Raw genomic sequence first — 21,659 nt, 5'->3', positions numbered from 1 at the left:
TAAAACAAAGGAGCTCCGCGTTGTCTAAAGCAGTTGAGTTGCTGCAGATGTGTGGATGGTGTTTGAGGAATGGGGAGCCCCTGCGTGCGGCCGTCTGCCCGTCGGCGGGGCGCCGCGCGGATCCCTTTGGAGGGCAAGGCTACGCAGGGGCTGGGGGCTGCGGGCTGCAAACGGGGTCCCAGGCGGGGCACGGCTGGAGAAGCGCAGCCCCTGAATGCGGACGGAGGCCCGGGCCCCGGGGCTCTCCTGCACGCGGCGCGAGGCGCGGGGCCCGGGAGGAGGGCAGGGAGGCCGCTCCCCAAAGTCCTCGGCCGGACCCCGCTCGCCTGGGTCCGGGCAGCGGAAGCCGCGGGGCAGAGCGCGCGGTCCCCGCGGGCGGGCGCGCGGGGCGGGGCCTGGAAGGAAAGGGCGTGGACGGGGCGGTCCCCGGCGGAGGCGGGGCGGGGCTGGCTGGCATATAGAGCCCGCGCGGACGGTGGGCTGCACAGTGCGAGAGCGGAGCTCCGGGGTTTGCCCAGTGTCCCCCAGCCCCAGCGCCCTAGCCGCCGCCGCCGCCGTCACCGCCACCGCCGCGGGTGAGTGCGGGCCACGCCGAGGGGAGACCCTGGGGTCGGGGGACCGCGGCTGTCCTTGGAACTGCAGGCTCCCAGCGGCCCGCCCTCGTTCCCTGCTGCTTCTCTTGACTTCTCCTTCCATTGCAGAGCCGCTGTGAAAGCCCACCCAGCCTTGCCACCATGAGAGCCCAGCTGGCGGGCCTGCTGCTCTGCTCCCTGCTCGTTTGTGACTCCCAAGTGAGTGGTCTCTCTGCGTTAACCTGGGGCCACGGGAGGAGGTTGGAGGACCCCCGAGCCGCGTCCGGGGAAGGGAGCTGGAGTGCGCCACATTCCATGGGCAGCGCGGCCAGCCCCTCCTGGGGTCCGAGGACAGACAGGTGGGGCGAGGGAGGGCCCCAGAGAGGCGGAGGGTCACATATGTGGTCAGCGGGGAAGAAGCTTCAGAAACTGCCCCAGCCGGCAATCCCTGACATGTTGAAGCGTGCTTGGGAGTCAATCCCTGTTTTCCTGCTGGAGACCCATCATCTTCCATTTGAGGGCTAGGCTGGTAGAAACGGAGAGGGGTGAGAGAGAGCTGGACCCAAGAATGGCTTTGCGATTGGTACCAGCTTATTCTAGAGGCATGCACTCTTTGGTGACCTGCCCTCCTACTTCCCCATTTTTCCAGGGCAGCTATCTTCGAAGGTCTGCTGCCTGTGAGTATCAGCCCCATGCACAATACTTGGCTGCACAGACATCTATCTGGGAATAGCCTGGGTAGGGGTGGGGTGGGGGGTACCCTTCCCTATCCCCGCTGCAGTACCTTCCCCCCTCCCCCTGCTTCCTCCCACACTCCTTTCTTCTCCCACCTTGTGTATTCCAGCACACTGTACCTGTCTGAATGGAGGAACATGCGTGTCTTACAAGCTCTTCTCTCACATTCAGCGATGCCACTGCCCAAAGAACTTCCAGGGGGAACACTGTGAAATAGGTATGGGGATCCTAACTCAAGCTGGGGAGGCGGCATCAGGGATTTGGGGGGGTAGGGGCAGATGGGTGGCATATAAGAGCAGGCAGGAGTTAGGAGCTGGGGTGGGTGGGGCATCTCCATGCCTATTTGATATACATAGCCAAACATCCATATACTCCCCTTCTCTGGAAGCACTGTGAGGTGAGGACAGTCCGAGAACCTTCTTGTATTTTCTGCCTGACCTGAAATCCTGTGGGGCCAGGCAGATCTTAACTGCTGGCATTTGAATTTCTTCCTCTAATTGTCTCATCTTCACACCTTCCCATATAGATACTTCAAAAACCTGCTACCAAGGCAATGGTCACTCTTACCGTGGGAAGGCCAACATGGACACTAGGGGTCGTCCCTGCCTGGCTTGGAGCTCTTCCTCTGTCCTCCACAAACCATACCGTGCCAACAGAACGGATGCTCTTCAGCTAGGCCTGGGGAAACACAATTACTGCAGGTAAGGTGATGACAACAGGATCAGAAGCTCTCTTCTCAAACTCGCGCAAACCTTGTGACTGTCCTCCTCTGCTCCCAGAGGCCTGGCCATGGCGTGAGCAAAGCCAGGCCCCTGGCGGAGTGTTCCCTAGAGAGAAGGAAGCAGCAAAAGCACTCTGGGTTGGAATGACATTTCTCACCCCTCTGTGTTGCCAGAAACCCAAACAACCAGAAGCGACCTTGGTGCTATGTGCAGGTTGGCCTAATCCCGCTTGTCCAAGAGTGTCAGGTGCATGCCTGTTCTGTGGGTGAGTATCACTGACCTGCTTATGACTGTGGGGAACAAGGGGACAATGCCTTCCCATATCCCCTCAGTCCATCACAGAGGGGGTGAAGAGGAGTCCTCCCTGACCCTGAAGAAGCCAGAGGTCAGAGGATGAGACTGCTATATCTATCTGACTTGCTCCTCAAGACATCTGCCCTTTCCTCCTACAGGAAAATCAGCGTTTCAGTGCGGCCAGAAGGCACTGAGGCCCCGCTTTAAGATAGTTGGAGGAGAATTCATAGATATTGAGGACCAACCGTGGTTCGCAGCAATCTACAAGAAGCACCGGGGAGGCTCCGTTACTTTTCTGTGTGGTGGCAGCCTTATCAATCCTTGCTGGGTGGTCAGCGCTACGCACTGCTTCCTGTAAGTTCCTCCGTGCTGCCCTTTCCTAGACACAGCTCTCTCTGCTTCCCAGCCAATTATTCCATATCAGTTCTCCTCCTCCAGCTCCTCTGCAGGAGCCCATGACCTTGGGCTCTCTGTGGTAGGAAGAGGGAAGTGACAGGATTTTAGGAAGGTAGGCGGTCTGACATGGCGCCCTTCCCGCAGGGATGATCCAAAAAAGGACAGCTACGTCGTGTACCTGGGCCGGTCCAGGCTTCATTCCAGCACGCCTGGGGAGATGAAGTTTGAAGTAGAAGAGCTGATCTTGCATGAAGACTACAACTCCGACACCCTGGCTCACCACAACGATATCGGTGAGTGGAAAACCTCCAAAGGACGTCATGATGATGGCTGCAGATGAGGAGGTCCAAGAAAAGGCCCCAGTGGGAGGTTGAAGATGTGGGGGAAAGTGAAGGCCCTACTTTACCCAACAAAAGGATGGTGGGGGAAGGGCTCAGAGTCAACCCATGATTGTCCTGATGCTCCTCTGTAGAGTTTCTGTGTTTCCTGGGCAGGTACCCTTCCTCTGGGTGGAAATAGCTTCCTTTCCCATCCCCCAGAAGCATATCGCTTGGATTGAGAATGCCTTGTGTGTGAAAATTAGACAAAGATGCCCCTGCATCTGCTGGATGTAGAACTTGGCGTTAAAGCATTGAGCTTGATTCCTTTTCTGGGGCCTCGGCTGGGTCTTTTTGTAGGAACCAACCTGCATAACTGTGTGCAGCAGTCCTGGCTGCCAGACACTTGGTCAGCAGCTGGGAGGGAGCCTTTGGGCATGGTCCAGGTGATGAGCTCATTAGACTTCGTAGGCTGACCTCTGACGATCGGTTACCGATCCAGGGGTAAACACGGCGCTTCCTCAACCCTGAGAGGGGAGAGATGATGGCCACCTGACCAGGTGATGGTATTCCCTCTCTGATCCCATACCTGCCTCACCTTTCAGCCTTGCTGAGGATCCGTTCTAATAGGAACCAGTGTGCACAGCCATCTCGGACCATACAGACCATCTGCCTGCCCCCACAGCACGGTGACGCCCATTTCGGTGAAAGCTGTGAGATCACTGGCTTTGGGAAAGAGAACTACAGTAAGTAATGTTTGAGGCTGGCCCCGGGCTTCTTGGGAAGGGTTGTGACTGGGAAGAGAGTGCAGCTTGGCCAAGGGAGCACGGTGGAGAGAGATGGGAGCACCATAGAGATGGTGTCCCTGGGCTGTACAGGGAAACTGGCGGGAGGAGGACTGTAGGCCAGGTAAAAGCTTAGCTTTTGGTAGGGAAGGGCTAAGACTTTCTCTGGTGGGGACAATTTCTGTCCTCTTTCAGATAGAGATTCCTCGTGGAAAGGCTGGGCAGGTATATCTTAACCCAGACTTCTCCTGGTTTCCTCCATCTAACTCACTATATCTTTCTCCCCCCACCCACCCCCAGCTGACTACATCTTTTCAGAGAAGCTGAAAAAGACCGCGGTGAAGCTGATTTCCTACCAGGATTGCCAGCAGCCCCACTACTATGGCTCTGAAGTCACCACCAAAATGCTGTGTGCTGCTGGCCCACAGTGGGAAACAGATTCCTGCCAGGTGAGAGTCTCAAGCAGCTCTTTCCATCACCCTCAGACCTCCCCAGGGCTCCTGGACATGCCCCTGACAGCTTTGGGGGCGCCTCCAGCCAAAGTTCCAAGAAGCAAGAATCCCCTATTTGGTGGTTTTAAACCATATCTGATGTGTTTACAAAAATCTTGCCATGACCCTGACTCTGATCTGGGCATTTCCAGTTGGGTGGGGAATACTACTACAGAAAGAAGATGCAATAGAAGATAATATTGAGTGTGTCGTATGAAGTGACAATAGTCAGCTATTGGAGACAGAGTGGTACACGGGCATGGAAGGGAGTCTTTGAAGAGAACCAATCGGAATGGGATTTTAGGAGGCAGAGGAAAGACAGGAGGGCGGTTCAAGTGGAAGGTAGTTTTGTGAGAGTTCAAAGAATGTACCAGAACGGGGAGGAGAAGCCATGTGTGGGAGCAGAGATGGAAGGGTAGCAGGTACTCAGGCATGGTTGGGTGGTGGAGTCAGAAGGCCCCCTCTCCTATTCCCCCAGCACTTCCAGGACTCATCCTTTGCATTTTGGCTTCTTCGCAGGGTGACTCGGGGGGACCCCTGGTCTGCTCTAATAAAGGCCAGCTGACACTGGCTGGGATTGTGAGCTGGGGCCGTGAGTGCGCCCGGAAGTACAAGCCAGGCGTTTATACCAGGGTCTCTCAATTCCTGCCCTGGATCCGCGCTCACATTGGAGAAGAGAACGGCCTAATCCGGTGAGGACCCCAGGGAGCTGAAGGAGGAAATGGGCCCTGCCCACTTCCATGCCGAGCATCATTTTTGCAGTACAGCCAACTCCACCAGCTACAAGGAAGAGACTGGAGGCAGTGAGCTCTGCAGAGATGGGTTTTGCTTGCGCTGCCTGCCAGGGTGAGCAACAATAGCCTTACCCTCAGATACAGGCCTAGTCCTGGCTGTCCAGGCACCCCTGGCCAGGATGAAGGGATGGGCCTGACTCAGGACAGTATTACTCAGTTATATGTCTTTTTCTGGATGGAAAACTCCTGGAGTTCAAAATAACATCTCTCATACATAAGTGGAAAGAGAGCCAGCTCCCTCAGCAGCGGGCATTCATGAGACATGCTGTTGGGAAATGAATAGTTTCCCAATTAGGAAGTGTAGCAGAACTGAGGTCTCTTGAGGGAGGTTGGCCAATGTGGGAACCACAGTGTGCGGAGTAGAGACACTACTGAATTGAGAGAAGAGCTCAGGCATCTCATGAATGTCGGAAAATACTATATGTGTATGGGTTGAGTACCTGTCTACTGGCTGCATCACTGCAAGGAAGAGCCAGTGTGTCCCTGTGTCTGATTACATTTTTCTACTGTGCAAGGACCGTCCTGCTTCACTGCATGAGTGTCTGGAGAGGTCAGGCTCGTGGGCCACTCCCTGGGCCCTGTGGCTCTCCCGTTGGGTGAAGTCAGTGAATGTATTGCTCTGGGCCACAACCCGCAGGCAGCATGAACTGGCTCCGTGCCACTTTCATGGCGATGACCCTTCCTGGGCCAGTTAGCGCATCTGACCTTCCAGCCCAGTTCACCAGTGCTCACTGGGTGGGGGAGGACCGTGCCTGTACACTGAATATTTAATGATCATATTCTACTATTTAAATTGATATCTATTTTTGTAATTTTGAATGAAAGATGATCAATAAAAATGATTTTTCTGAAGACTTTGGCTCTCCCCTAGTGTTTGTGTGGGATTGAGTTGGGGAGTCTTAAAAAAGGAAAACAAAATTGCCCTGGTAGCAGGCACCCCAGCCTTTCTTATGGGTTGATCTATGGGGACTTCATGGGACTTTGGAAAGTGGAGGTGAGGGTTACAGGGCACAGAAATGTGGCCCAAACCAGGTGTCCACAGTCGCCTCCTTAGTCTGATTCCTTTGTGCAGTCCTTGCTAGAATCCAAACGCAAACTCACTCCTAGCCTGTATTCTTTCCCCTCTTAACTTCGTAATCCTTTAACTGACCTTAACCAAGGTAAGAGCCCCTGTGAGTGAAAATTGCTGATCCGAGAACTCAGCTCAGCTTGAGTGAGTCTGTGGCGTTCTGAGCAAAAGAAACAAACCCCCAAAAGTTCCCGTCACCTGCGCCTGGAAGTGGGGCTGCGCGTGCTTGGTGTGGTACTAGAGCTCGTGACTAGCCATGGCCATCGCTGCTTCAGGGGGCTCAGAGTTTCAAGTGAGGGGATATCCTAATGCGGATGACCACGTCCATTGAACCAAGCATCAGATGCTGAAGAATTAGGGTAGGGAAGACAAGCGGGGGTATTTGTGATTGCCAAAATGTTTGAATTTCTAAGTCGGGTTAATGTGTTTCGGGGGCAGTGTTCCTAAACCAGGTCACCTGAAAACTCATCATTATTCTAAGCAACTCGGCCACTTCCCTATTCAATTTCTTTACTATATAAAATAATACTCGTATTAACCTGCCAGTTTTCAAGTAAATGAAATATAGCTCTCTCTCGCACCTGAAGAGATTGTGATTCAGAAGATCAGTACTGGTACCAGAAATCCTGATGTTACAAAAAGGTCCCCAAATGTTTCTGCAATGTCGCCCTGAGGGAGAGCCTTTGGGGTTAGAACGTGGGAAGGATACAGTCAGTATGCCTTATGTGCATGAACAGCCATTGTATTCGGAGTGGGGTACAGGACGGGCAAGGTCTCCTGGGTCCCCGAGGAGTACTCCTATTTTAATGGCGGTAACCCAATACGTTGCCTTAGGCGGTGTGAGAAGAGATTGAGAGCAGGCATTTCGGAGTCACCGCCTGGACTAGAATCTTGGCTCTAACAAGAGTTGTGTGATTTAGGAATGACACATAGCCTCTCTGCTTCATTGTTCTTATTTGTGAAAAAGATCTGTCTACCTCCCAGGGTAGTTTGAAATTCTCTTAGTATAATTCTGATATCCAGTAAAGGCAGGAAAATGGCGGCTATCCCAAAGCTCTGTACTTCTTGTATGAACTGACGGGGCACTTCCTTCTCCTTGACTCAATCTTGCATTGATGTGCTTTATGAGAGTCAGAACTTGCTAGGAAAGAAAGGATATGAAGCTAAGGACCCAGCCCAGACTGAGTGACTGCTTCGCTTCTGCATTCTCCCCCAGGGCCCAAGAAAGATCTTGTTCAAACTTGACTTGCTCCAGCATCAGGCCTCAGAGACACTGAAAACAGGAAGTGTGCACCCCACTGCCAGGTTGAGCAATGAGACTGCTAACTCTCTTCAGACCATTTCCCAGCCATCCTCCCCTCCTCCCAGTCTCTCAGCAACAGCCTCTTCCCTGAATCAATGAGGTTGGGCTGACCAGGATCAGCTACTTTCCAGTCTTGAAATCAGTTTCATGACTCCAAATACTAGTTTCTCATTTGGCGACCCAAACCTAGGAACAAGCACCGTGCTAAATGTTACAATGTCAGATTTAATCCTTAAAAAGTGCTATGAGGAAAATATTGTTAGCCTCATTTTACAGAAGAGAAAATTGAAGTGTAGAGAGATTGAGTGACTTGTCCAAGATAATGCAGCTGGTTCAGACCAGGCAGCTAGCTAGCATTCCGATATTTCACCTCTCAGCAGTGTGCAAATGGGCTAAAGAGGGTAGCTCTCCTTCCAAGCTTCTGCGTCAGAGATTATGGGTTTCTAGACTAAGTGTATCTGAATTTCAGTACCAGCCTAGATACACTCTCACAAACGAGACGACACATAGGCACAAAGTTAAAATATCATGCTTTGCAAGCCAACCTCAGTCCTTTATGCTGAATTCTGGTTTCATTGAGTCAGTTTCAGTTTTCATCAGAACCCCGCCTTCTGAACTCTTCTGTGGCTCCTTCTATCATTGACGCCCTTCTGTTATCTCAACCAGCGTGTTTTCCACTTCTGTTCTGCAGTCCCGAGCCCTCTCCCACAACTATATCCTTGCATCCCTGCCCCCATACTCACCCCAATTGTATTTACCTTTCTCCATATCAGTACATAGTTAAGCCATTCTTTTTAATTGAACGGGGTGAGAGAAGTGACTTTAATTTTTTTATTTGACCCCACTCCCCCTTTCCTTCCCCTCAAAAAATGAACTTTAGGGGACAGCATTGAAGCTGCAGCTCAGGGAGAAGGCCCTTCTTATCAGGAGCAAATGAAGAGGGAAGAAGAGAGAGTGGAACACTTCCTGGCCCACCAAGCCCCAAGGATGATATTCCAGCTCAGAGCAGACAATGCACAGTGAGGACGATAGGGCTGGCCCTACCATGAGATGCAACGTTCCTCATTGACCCATAGAGCTACAGGGGACAACCCCGGAGACACAGTGTGGGAATTGTGCCCGATCTGACCCCAACACACTGGGGAAAAACACTACGGGTGTGCAACAGAGCAGCAAGGGGAGGAAAGCAGTGAAGTCTCCGAAGAATCCCAAATATAGACTTTGAAGCTAGGGCATGGCACCCCATCAGACTTGACCTGAAAACACTCCTAAATGTCACCAGATAGACCTGGAACTATTTATAAACTTTTCTTCTTTTGCTGTTGGTTTTGTTGTTATTATTGTTGCTGTTTTGTTTTCTTTTGTTGTTATGTTTTGCATTGTCTTATTTTTGTGCTCATTATTGTCTCTGCTTGTGTATCTAGATAAGGTAGGTGGGATAAACAATCTGGAGGAGAAACCAACAGGACCGACGGTTTCTGGGGGGAGATGGGAGAGGAGAAGGCAGGATAAAGGAAAGGGGGTGCCAACAAGCCCAGGGACAAGGGAACAACAAGTGATCTAAAATAGATGGTAATTGATCAAGTGCAATGTAGCCGAGAGGAATTACTGAAACTCCAATGAAGGCCGAACATGACAGTGGGACAAGAGGAAAGGAAAAGGAAATAGAGGAAAGAACTAGGAGGGAAAGGGCATTTATGGAGATGTAAATACAGGTATGTACATATGTAAATACACTTATATATAACAATTGGGAAATAGATCTATTTGTTAAGTATTAAGGCAGCAGACAGACATTGGGCCTCCACTCAAGTACTCCCTCAACTCAAGAACACTGTTCTAATAACCACGCATTCTGTGACACTCACCTTCTCTGACATGATTGCTGAAGACAAAATGGGTGCACAAGCAAATGTGGTGAAGAAAACTGATGGTGCCTGGACATTAAAAGATTTAGTGTCTGGGGTCTTAAAAGCTTGAAGATATACAAGCTACCATCTAGCTGAGAAACAACAAAGTCCACATAGAAGGAGCACACCAGCTCGTGTGATCATGAGGTGTTGAAGGGATCAGGGATCAGGCATCAAAGACCCCCCCAAAAAAATCATATTGATGTGAATGAGGGGCCTGTGCACAGTGGAGACCCAAAGCCCATCTGTAAACAATTGGACATCCCCTTACAGAGGGGTCACAAGGAAGAGACGAGCCAGTCAGGGTGCAGTATATCACCGAGGAAATTCACAACTTCTCTCTAGTTCTTTAATGCTTCCTCTCCCCCACTATCATGAACCCAATTCTATCTTGCAAATCTGGCTAAACCAGAGCATGTACATGGGTACAGATAAGAGCTGGAAACACAGGGAATCCAGCACAGATAAACTCCTCAGGACCAATAATAGTGGTAATACCATGAGGGTAAGGGTAAGGTGTGGGGAGAAAGGGGAAACTGATGACAATGATCACCATATAACACCCCACCCCGGGACAGACAACAGAAAAGTGGGTGAAGGGAGAAAATGGTTGGTGTAAGACGTGAAAAAATAATAATTTATAAATTGTCAAGGGTTCATGAGGGAGTGGAGAAAAAGAGCTGATACCAAGGGCTCAAGTAGAAAGAAAATGGTTTGAAAATGATGTACAAATATGTACAAATGTGCTTGACACAATGGATGGATGTATGGATTGTGATAAGAGCTACAAGAGCCCCCAATAAAATAATATATTAAAAATGTTTTTGACTTTTTATTGGGAACTAAGTGAAGGTTTATAGAGCAGCAGATGATCAGTTTTACATTCAACGGTTCATGGGCATTTTGCTTCAAGTCATCCATTGCAATCATCTCAGCATACCATCATTTATTCTACTTCCTCTGTGTGCTTTCTATTTCCATTCCACCTCCTATCCTAATCCTCTGTACTTTGCTCTAAGACAAATGCTGCCTTCTGGATCTTAATTAGCTGATAATTTAGTGACTAAGGGGCATCATCTCTGGGGCTCCAGCTGTCTTTCTGACCAGTAGACCTGGTCTCCTTTATAATTTTGATTTCCCCCCATATTTTTCTCCCACTGTATGCAGGACCTTAAAACATGGCCCTTTTCGACCAGGTATAAGGCAAAAAAAAAATGTGTGTGTGTGTGTGTATATATATATATATATATATATATACCACATTGAATGAAGGGGGAAGTGCAGAGTGGAGACCCAAGACCCAAGTGTCGGCCACTGGAGATCCCCTCATAGAGGGGTTTAGGATAGGAGATGGGTCAGTCAGGGTGCAAGGTAGTACCGACGAAGAGCACAGCTTTCCCCCAGATCCTGGATGCTTCCTCCCCACAACTACCATGATCCGAATTCTACCTTGCAGGGCTGGATAGGGCAGAGGTTGTACACTGGTACATATGAGGGCTGGAGGCACAGGGAATCCAGGGTGGATGATACCTTCAGGACTAAGGGTGTGAGGGGCGATGCTGGGAGAGTGTAGGGTGAGTGGGTTGGAAAGGGGGAACTGATTACAAGGATCCACATGTGACCTCCTCCCTGGGAGAGGGACGGCAGAGAAGGGGGGGAAGGGAGACTCCGGATAGAGCAAGATATGACAAAATAACGATGTATAAATTACAAAGGACACATGAGGGAGGGGGAGCGGGGAGGGAGGGGAAAAACAAAGAGGACCTGATGCAAAGGACTTAAGTGGAGAGCAAATGCTTTGAGAATGATTGGGGCGGGGAATGTATGGATGTGCTTTATACAATTGATGTATGTATATGTATGGATTGTGATAAGAGTTGTATGAGTCCCTAATAAAATGTAAAAAAAGAAAAGGGAAAAGAAAGAAAGAAATGAAAATGATTATGGCAAAGAATGTACAGATGTGCTTTATACAATTGATGTATGTATATGTATGGACTGTGATAAGAGTTGTATGAGCCCCTAATAAAACGTTTAAAAAAAAAACAAACAAAAAACATGGCCCTTTTCAGAGCAGTAGGTGGTAGTTTCTGGACACAATCTACTTCTTCTGGTCTCAGGCTCATGAAGACTGATGTTTTGTGGTCCATTAGTCTATTTGGCTAAATGTTTCTGATGCCCTTTTCTTTTCTTTTTAAAAAATCATTTTATTGGGGGCTCATACAACTCTTATCACCATCTATCCATCCATCCATCCATCCATCCATCCATCCATCCATCCATCCATCCATCCATCTATCCATCCATCCATCCATCCATCCATCCATCCATCCATCCATCATATCAAGCACATTTGTACATTTGTTGCCATCATCCTCAAAACATTTGCTTTCTATTTGAGGCCTTGGGATCAACTTCTCATTTTTTTCTCTCTCTCTCCGTTCCCACCTCCCTCATGAACCCTTGACACTTTATAAATTATTTTGTCATGTCTTACACTGTCCGACGTCTCCTTTCACCCACTTTTCTGTTGTCTGTCCCCCAGGGAGGGAGTTATATGTACATCTTGTAATCGGTTCCCCCTTTCTACCTCACTTTCCCTCCACTCTCCCGGTATCGCCACTTTCACCACTGGTCCTGAAGGGATCATCTGTCCTGGATTCCCTGTGTTTCCAGTTACTATCTGTACCAGTGTACATTCTCTGGTCTAGATAGATTTATAAGGTAGAATTGGGATCATGATAGTGAGGGGGGAGGAAGCATTTAAGAACTAGAGGAAAGTTATACGTTTCATCGTTGCTACACTGCACCCTTATTGGCTTGTCTCTTCCCCACGGCCCTTCTGTAAGTGGATGTCAAGTTGCCTACAGATGGGCTTTGGATCCCCACTCTGCACTACCCCTCATTCTCAATGATGTGATTTTTTGTTCTTTGATGCCTGACACCTGATCCCTTCGACACCTCGTGATCACACAAGCTGGTGTGCTTCTTCCATGTGGGCTTTGTTGCTTCTCTGCTAGATGGCTGCTTGTTTAAGACCCCAGATGCTATATCTTTTGATAGCTGGGTACCATCAGCTTTCTTCACCACATTTGCTTATGCACCTGCTTTTTCTTCAGTGATCATGTTGGGAAGGTAAGCATAATGGAATGCCAGTTTAATAGAACAAAGTGAGGTAGTATTTGAGTGGAAGCCCAATGTTCACCTGCGGCCTTTTTTTTTTAATATTTATTTATTTTTAATCTTTTTATTGGGGCTCATAAGGCTCTTATCACAATCTGTGCATACATCAAATGAGCAAAGCACCCTTATACGTTCGTTGCACTCGTCACTCTCATAATTCACCTTCCACTTGGGTTCCTGGAATCAGCTCGGTTTCCCTTTTTTTTCCCCCCATCCCCCTCCCTCCCCGATCCCACCCCTGATCCCTTGATAGTTTATAAATAATTATTATATCTTATCTTACACTCCCCGGCGTCTCCCCTCACCCGCCTCCCCCTTGACAATCTCCCAGAGAGGAGGTTACACATAGATCTCTGAGATCGGTTCTCCCTTTCTACATGCCCTTCCCTCCTGGTGTCGCCTCTCCCACCGCTGGTGTTGAAGGGTTCGTCTGTCCTAGATTCCCTGTGCCTCCAGATCCCCACTGCACCGCTGTACATCCTCTGGTACAACCAGGTCCGCAAGGCAAGGTAGGATTGGGGTCATGAGGATTGGGAGGGGAGGAAGCGTTCAGGAACTAGAGGAAGGTTTTGAGTTTCATTGTTGTTACATTGAACCCTGTGTGGCCCATCTCCTCCTCACTACCCCTCTGGAAGGGGTGTTCAGCTCTCTACAGGTGGGCATTGGGTCCCCATCATGCACTCCCCCTCTTTCACGGTGATGTGATTCTCACCACCACCCCACCTTTGATGTTGGAGACCTGGTCTCCTCTGTCCTTCATGGTCACCTATGTTGGTGTGCTGCTTCCGTGTGGGCTCGGTTGCTTCTGAGCTAGATGGCCGCTTGTTTGCTTTCAAGCCTTTAAGTCCCCAGATGCTATATCTCTCAGTAGCCGGGCACCATCCGCCTTCTTCACCACACTTGCTTATGCACACTTTTGTCTTCAGCCATTATGTGAGGAAGGTGATCACACAATGATTGTTTTTGTTCCTTTGTATCTGCTACATGGTCCATTCAACACCTTGTGTTTGCTTAGGCCGTGTGCTTCTTCTCTGTGGGCTTTGTTGCTTCTGAGCTAGATGGCCGCTTATTTGCCTTCAAGCCTGCGGCCTTATAAATATATGCACATAGATCTATTTTCCCATCATCATGTATAAATATATTTGCATATGGACATGCCTGTACTTAGACCTCTATCAGTGCCCTTTGCCTCCTAGTACTTTCCTCTATTTCCTTTTACTTTCCTCTTGTCCCATGATCATGCTCAGCCTTCATTTGGCTTTCAGTAACTCCTCTCCATTACATTGCCCTTGATCAAGTCCTACCAGGCATCTTACACCCTCCTTGCCACTGATTTTGGATCCCTTGTTCCCTGTCCCTGGGTTTGTTAACACCATTTTTTCCCCCTCTCCCTGTCCCATGTCCCCCCAGAACCATCGGTCCCATTATTTTCTCCTCCAGATTATTTATCCCGCCTATCTTATGTAGATAGACCTGCAGAGATAATATGTACAAAAATAAGACAGTGCCAAACAAAGCAACAAAACAAGGAGAGCAAAAAAAAAAGAAAAGCCTGTAAATAGGTCAAGGTCTGTTTGTTGACCTTTAGGAGTGTTTTCTGGTTGAGTCTGATGAAGTGCCACACCCTGGCCTCTAACTCTATTTTTGGTATTCCCTCAGGACGCCCTTGCTCTGTTCCCTTGCTGTTCTGTTACACGCCCTTAGTGTTTGCCTCAGTGTGATGGGGTCATACCAGGTGAAATTCCCGCACTGTGCCTCCAGTATTGTTTCCCGTAGCCCTATGGGTCAGTGATGGACGTCATGTCTCATAGTGGGGCTGGCCCTATGGCCTTCTCTGCGCATTGGCAGCTGAGTGGGGATATTGTCCTCGGGGCTTGGTGGGCCAGGATGTGCTCTACTCTCTCTTCCTTCCCCTTCATCTGCTCCTGTGTGCTCTGATGTGTGTTCTGATTAGACATGTCCCTCTCCCTAAGCTGTAACTTCAGTTCTGTCCTCTGAAGTGAATTCTTCTGGTGGGAGGAGCAGCTATCTATGTAGTTGGGAGTGGGGCCGGCCTCTCAGACCTCTCAACTGGTTCCCTACTCCATGCCGGTATGTTACCGTCACATCTTGGAGCACCCGGTTGTAGTCTGGTCCCTCTTTCCCTGTGGAGATATAAACAATACTCTCCCCTTGGGTGGGGAAGTGTCCTGTTCCCCCGCTACCCATTTCTTTTTTTTCTTTCCCCTCCTCCTTTTTAATTGGCTACCATATGTATCCCTGGATTTGATCTGGCTCCTGCCATACTACCTGGACCTCACCTCAGGAATGTTTGTATACAGTAGCTTTTTTCCCTTGCCCCTTTTTAATTTTATTTTTTTAAGCTTACCTCAGTGGACTCATGTTGTACTTGTCCTTTTGCGCTTGGCTTACTTCGCTGAGCATAATTTCCTCCAGTTCTTCCTATTCAGCGATGTGCTTCATGCGTTCATCATAGCTGTATAGCTGTGTGTAGTACTCCATTGTATGTATGGTCCACAGTTTTTAATCCACTCCTCTGTTGATGGGAATTTGGGTTGTTTCCAACTCCTTGCAATTGTGAACTGTGCCGCGATGAACACTGGAGCACAGATGTCTGGACGTGGTTTGTTTCTTGCCTCTTCGGGGAATATGGCCTTTTTATTTTCATCACTCTTTTCCCCTCTTAACAGGGAGACCAATAGTTACACCTTGGATGGCTGCTCACAAACCTTTAAGACTCCAGTTGCTACTCCCCAAAGTAGGGTAGAGAACATTATCTTTGTTAACTGTGTTATCCCTGAGTTTGTTGGCTTCCTGCTCCCCCTCCCCACTTCCTCCTTTCCCATGTCCCCTCAGGACTGCCGGTCCCATTGTTTTCTCCTCAGGATTGTTTGTACTGCATATATTTATATACATAGATAGACATAGGGTGAAAGAAAACAAAGAAAATGATAGATAGTTTTTGGTCTGTCCACAAGTTGTTAATAAGCCTTCCTTCAATCCTGAGGCCACATTCTTCTTCATATAATCTAGCTTCTCTGATGATTTGTTCAGCATACAGATTGAATGAAGATGCTGCTAGGATACAACCCTGATTCATACCTTTGCTGATTTTAGACCATACTGCTTCTTTATCCATGTACAGGTTCCAAATGAGCCCAGTGAAGTAGTCTGGAATTCCCATTGTTCTCAAGATTTATCCATAGGTTGTTATGATTCACACAACTAAACGTCTTTACATAGTCAATGAAACACAAGTAAACATCTTTCTGGTAGTCTCTGCTTTCAGTTAAGATCCACCTGACATCAGCAATGATATCCCTTGTTCCATGTCCTCTTCTGAATCCGGCCTGAACTTCTGGTAATTCCCTGTCAATGTATCATTATAACCATTGTTGAATTATCTTAAGCAAAATTTTACTTGCATGTGATATTAATAATATTTTTCTATAGTTTGAGATTCTTTGGAATGGACCCAAATATGGAGCTCTTCCAGTCAACTGGCCAAAAAAGCTCTCATCCAAATTTCCTGGCATAGAAAAATGAGTGCTTCTTTAGCTTGCTGAAACAGTTCAGTGGGTATTCCATCAATTCCTGGAGCCTTGTTTGGCTAATGCATTCAGTGTAGTTTGAACTTCTTCCTTCAGTATTATTGGTTCTTGCCAATATACTACCTCCTGAAATGGTGGAATGTCGACTAGTTCTTTGGGTCCAGTGACTCTGTATGTTCTTTCCATCTTCTCTTGATGCTTCCTGCATCATTTAATAATTTTGCACATAGAATCTGTCAAGATTTCAAGTCAAGGCTTGATTGTTTCTCTTGAGTTCTTTCAGTTCCAGATCTGTTGAGTGTGTTCTTCCCTTTTGGTTTTTTAAATCTCGGTCTTTGCATATTTCATTATAATATTTGGCTTTGTCTTCTTGAGCTGCCCTGGAAATGTTCTATTCAGCTCTTTGACTTCACCCTTTCTTCCACTTGTTTTAGCTGCTCTATGATTAAGAGCAAGTTTCAGAGTCTCTTCTAACATCCACTTTGACCTTTCTTTCTTCCCTGTCTTTTTAATGACCCTTTGCTGTCTTCATGGACGATGGCCTTGGTGTCCTCCCATCCAGCTCCTCAGTCTTCTGTCATGAGTGCTCTCTGAGTCAAACCTGCTCTTGAGGTGTTCACAAAATGCTGGTGCGATCGATTCATGCTCATATTTTGGCTATTGTGGACTTGTTTTAATTTTCTTCAGCTTTATCCTGAGTTTACTTATGAGCAATTGATGGTCTGTTCCACAGTTGGCCCCTGTTCAGGTTTTTGCTGCTGATATTGAGCTTTTCAATCATGTCTTCCCACGGATGTAGTCATTTTGATTTCTGTGTATTCCATCTGGGGAAGGCCATGTGTATAGTTACCTTTTATGATCTTGAAAAAAGGTATTTGCTATGAACAAGTCATTTGTCTTAAAAAATTCTGTCACGAGATCTCCAGCTTCCTTTCTATTATTAACTTTCTTTTTTTTTCTATTATTAACTTTCAATCCAATTACTGTTCCTCTTTGTTTCCAACTTTTGCCACTTCGTAGACATAACTAAATACCCTGAGGGAATGAGTCACTGGGTCTGAGGGATATGTTTTTGAGGGACATCAAAGACTAGCATGGAAAAATAATATTCTACATCTTAATTTGCTGAATATCAACTGGAATCATAAAAGCTCTTGATTAGACACCTAACGTGCAACTATTGGTTTCCTCCTGTGGTAGTTACATAAATCTGTTGTCAATTTGAGACTTAAGAGTGAAGGGGTGGAGTTTAGCTTGTCAATCAGGTCGTAGCTTGATGACCTCATTTGGAGGTGCTAAGGAGATAAATAGCTCATTGGAGGCAGGACACACACCACTCCTGGAGAGACATTCTTGTTGACAAGCCCCATGGAGACAGGCTGATGGCAGTCAGAGCCTCGGTGCTGGAGATTCCACACGGAGACTCACACCAGCACTGAGATGCTTCTACCGCCACTGGATCCACAGGACTGTCCACCCACTGGCCTGTGATCTTCCTGTATTCAGCATCATTGCATGTGCTGCGTGAGTCTGAAGAGGAATTTATAGACTGGTATAATACATGTGGACTAATATCAGACATATGGATTGGATCTGGACTAGGATGTTTTCTTAATTGATCCTGTATATAAAGCTTTTTCTTCTTTTATTTTAATATATAGATCATTTTGTTAGGGCATATTCCAAACATCAAGTTATATCAAGAAGTGTTATACAATCGATATCACAATTGGTTTTAGAACATTTTCTTCTGTCTTGTACTCCTAGTTATTAGCTCCCTATTACCCCATCCTCCCCTGTGTATCTTTTAGAAAAATTATTAAATACTTTTATTGGGGGATTTTACATCTCTTATCACAATCCATACATTCATCCAGTGTGTCAAGCACATTTGCACATATGCTGCCGCCATCATCATTTGCAAAGTATTTTCTTTCTACTCGAGCCCTTTATGTTAGTTCCTCATATATCCCCTGCCCCCTCCCCTCTCTCCCTCATGAACCCTTGATAAGTTATAGATTATTCTTTTAATATCTTACATCGCCCTATGTTGCCCTGCAACCACTTTTCCATTGTTCATCCCCCTGGGAGGGGATTATATGTTGATCCTTGTGATTGATTCCCCCTTTCTGCCCCCACCTTCCCGAATCCTCCTGGTATCTCTATTCTCATTGTTGGCCTGAGGGGTTTATCTATCCTGGATTCCCTGTGTTTGGGGGCTCTTATCTGTAGCAGTGTGCATGTTCTGGTCTAATCCGATTTGTAAGGTAGAATTCAGGTCATGATAGTGGGGGGAAGGAAGCATTAAAGATCTAGAGGAAAGTCCTGTGTTTCATCAGTGCTGTACTGCACCCTGACTGGCTCATCTCTTCCTTGTGACCCTTCTGTGAGGGGATGTCCAATTGTCTACAGATGGTCTTTGGGTCTCCACTCCACACCCCACCACACCCCAAGCTCTTTCTTATACACAAAAAATACACATATGAGCGTCTCCTTGGATTTGTTTCTCTAGTCTACCCGGACTAACACCCTTCCCATCCAGAGGATGAAGATACCTAGGATCAATTATTCCAGTGGGTTATCAGACCACAGGGACACCAGCCCCGATGTCTTTGAGTCCAGAAGTAGCTACTGCCTTGTTACCATTACAGCTGCCCCCAAAGGGATCATGGTAGAAGGCGCTGGATAGACTGAGAGAAAATTACAGGAGGAAAATTCAAAATTACAAAAGGGAACAGATTGATGGCTCCAATAGAGACTGATCAAAATTCCTAAACCATGGCCCTTGTTGCTCTTCAGGTCTGGAACTGAACTCACCTCCATTGCTCGATGTTCAGCTAAACAACACATGCATGCATTCCAGAGAATAATCAACCAGTTCAGATTTAAAGGGCAGCATTTGCCCAAGGAAAAGGTTAGAAGACTTGAGAGAATAAGATAAAAAAGGAGGAAAGGAAGTAGGAAACACAATGAGAGAGTGGGATAAAAGATGCTACATTGTGAGGATTGCAATCAACCACACAAAACAAAATGTGTATGAGTTGTTGGATGGAAAACTAGCTTGCTCTGCAAACCCTCATCCAGTGAAAAAAGCATAGAGCCTTGGACCCTTGACTACACGCTCGTTACTTTATACCATGGGGCTGTTGTGAGTCAGGATTGACTCACAAGCAGTGGGGTTTTTGTTTGTTTGTTTGTTTGTTTATAAGTACACCAAGAAGCACAGGTGGGTTAAATACTGATCTGCTAACTGTAAGGTAACCCACTAATCCACTGGAGAAAGATCTGGAAGTCTGCTTCCATAAAGATTATAGCCTAGGAAAACCAGCCCCACTCCTCTCCCATCCTTGTGACACTGCCCAATAATAAGAAAAAAAGACTATAACCTAGAAACCATATGGAACAGTTCTATTCTATCCTACAGGGTCACTATAAATTGGAATTGACTCTCCACAGTAATAGGTTAGGTTTTAATAGATATAAATACACGTACATGTGATGTACACACTAATACTTGTCTACATACATACACACATCCCCCGTCTCAAAAAAGGATTTTTTTTCAAAACTCTATATTTAATTTTTTTCTTTTTGCAAAACAACCCTATCACCTTCAAAGTACTCTCCATTACACTTAATACATCTACTATTCCATTTTTGGAAACAATTTTCAAGTGCATCTGTTTGGATGGCTGACAGCACCTCCCTTGTTTTGTTTTTTCTTCACCTCTTCTGCATTGTCAAATCACTGTCCTTTCATGTTCCTTTGCATTTGTGGAACCAAAAGAACTTGTATGGAGTGAGGTCAGGTGAGTAGGGTGTGTGGGGCAAGAGAGGCATGCTGATTTTGCCAAGAACTGGCACACTGAGAAGACTGCATGAGCAGGTGCATTGTTGTGGTGGCAAAACCAGTTCCCTATCTGTACAAATCACACACTGTTATGCAATCTTCTCAGAACCACTAAAAAGAAAGCTTGATTAACAGACGGACCTGGTGGAACAAACTCCAAAGGCACTATCCCACTCACATCAGAAAAACAAATGAGTATAGTCTTGATCTTTGATTTCACTGGGTGAGCTTTTTTTGAGCGAGGTGGCAGGCTTGATTGATGTTTTTTTGGGGGTAGTAAGAATCGCACCATGTCTTGTCACCAGGAATGACCTTGGAGAAAAAATCTGGGTCGCTTCAGAGCTGTTTTTTCAAAGGACAGCATGTTTCCAGTTGACATTCGTTTTGCTGGTCAGTCAAGTCCAAGGCACAAATTTAACAGCAAGTCTTCTCATTATCAAATCTTGTGTTAAAATTCACTGAACTGAGCTCCAACCTAGTCCAGATAACTTCCCCATTTCTCCAATGGTCCATAGTCAGTCTTTGAGCACAAGTGCATGAATTTTGTCAACATTTTCATCTGTAATCCCACATCATGCAATTTTTCATAGGTGAAAGATAGATATGATCTGAAGAGAAACCAGAATGTGTTACATACCATACAATTTAATCATTGGATCATATTAAGAAGAGTTGTGCAGCCATCACAACTTCACACTCATTGCTCTTAGCTTCCCATTTCCCCTAACCTCCCATACCATGCCCATAGATAATTCATTAACCCAGTTCTTCTTTCTTTAGCTTTACCTATCCTGGATTTCATATACAGAAAATCATGTAAAACACACACATACTCCAACAACAATGACCGGACTAAATAGAGAAAAACCTCAATAGAAAAAGAAAGCAGACATTAGTGTTTCTGCATGTCTATCTAGACAAGATAGGCAGGATAAACAATCCGGAGGACAAAACAATGGGACAAATGGTTCTGGGGGAACATGGGAGAGGGGAGGTAGGGAAAGGAAGTGGTGGTTAACAAACCCAGGGACAAGGGAACAACAAGTGATCTAAAATCAATGGTGAGGATGTTGTGGGATGCCTGGTAGGGATTGATCGAGGGCAATGTAACCGTGAGGAATTACTGAAACCTGAATGAAGGCTGAGCATGATAGTGGCACAAGAGGAAAGTCAAAGGAAACAGAGGAAATAACTAGGAGGCAAAGGACATTTATAGAGGTGTAAATACAGGTATGTACATATGTAAATATATTTACATATAACAATAAGGAAATAGATCTATGTACATATATTTGGTGGTTTAGTATTAAGGTAGCAGATGGACATTGGGCCTCCAATCAAGTATTCCCTAAATGCAAGAACACTGTTCTAATAACATGGCATTCCGTGATGCTCAGCTTCCTGACAATCACTGAAGACAAAAATGGGTGCATAAGCAAATGTGATGAAGAAAGCTGATGATGCCCAGCTATCAAAAGATATAGTGTCTAGGGTCATAAAGGCTTGAAGATAGACAAGCAGCCATCTAGCTGAGAAGCAACAAAGCCCACATGGAAGAAGCACACCAGCCTGTGTGACCATGAGGTGTCCAAGGGATCGGATATCAGGCATCAAAGATCCAGAACAAAAAATCATATCACTGTGAATGAAGGGGAGTTCAGAATGAAGACTCAAAGCCCATCTGTAG

General features: G+C 46.8%; 1 protein-coding gene across 1 annotated transcript; it reads left to right on the top strand.

Annotated features, from left to right (window-relative positions):
• The first annotated feature begins 444 nt into the window (after positions 1–444).
• PLAU (plasminogen activator, urokinase) lies at positions 445–5,944 on the top strand. Its single transcript, XM_075534103.1, has 11 exons — positions 445–575; positions 702–791; positions 1,222–1,249; positions 1,417–1,524; positions 1,834–2,008; positions 2,203–2,294; positions 2,482–2,677; positions 2,864–3,012; positions 3,642–3,782; positions 4,122–4,270; positions 4,832–5,944. The coding sequence occupies exons 2-11, from the start codon at positions 735–737 to the stop codon at positions 5,006–5,008; spliced, it is 1,272 nt and encodes a 423-aa protein (XP_075390218.1). The 5' UTR covers positions 445–575; positions 702–734; the 3' UTR covers positions 5,009–5,944.
• Positions 5,945–21,659: the final 15,715 nt, after the last annotated feature.

Source organism: Tenrec ecaudatus, chromosome 16 (genome assembly GCF_050624435.1).
Source record: "Tenrec ecaudatus isolate mTenEca1 chromosome 16, mTenEca1.hap1, whole genome shotgun sequence".
NCBI classification, from domain to species: Eukaryota; Metazoa; Chordata; class Mammalia; order Afrosoricida; family Tenrecidae; genus Tenrec; species Tenrec ecaudatus.
Note: the sequence above shows the minus strand (reverse complement) of the source record. Positions and strands in the feature narration are given on the sequence as shown.

What these genes read in the sequence shown, in the direction of transcription:
- PLAU (XM_075534103.1), top strand. Translation starts at nt 735, where the DNA reads ATGAGAGCCCAGCTGGCGGGCCTGCTGCTCTGCTCCCTGCTCGTTTGT. An exon ending in TGCTCGTTTGTGACTCCCAA is followed by an intron (nt 792 to 1,221) that starts GTGAGTGGTCTC and finishes CCATTTTTCCAG; the next exon opens with GGCAGCTATCTTCGAAGGTC. An exon ending in TCTTCGAAGGTCTGCTGCCT is followed by an intron (nt 1,250 to 1,416) that starts GTGAGTATCAGC and finishes TGTGTATTCCAG; the next exon opens with CACACTGTACCTGTCTGAAT.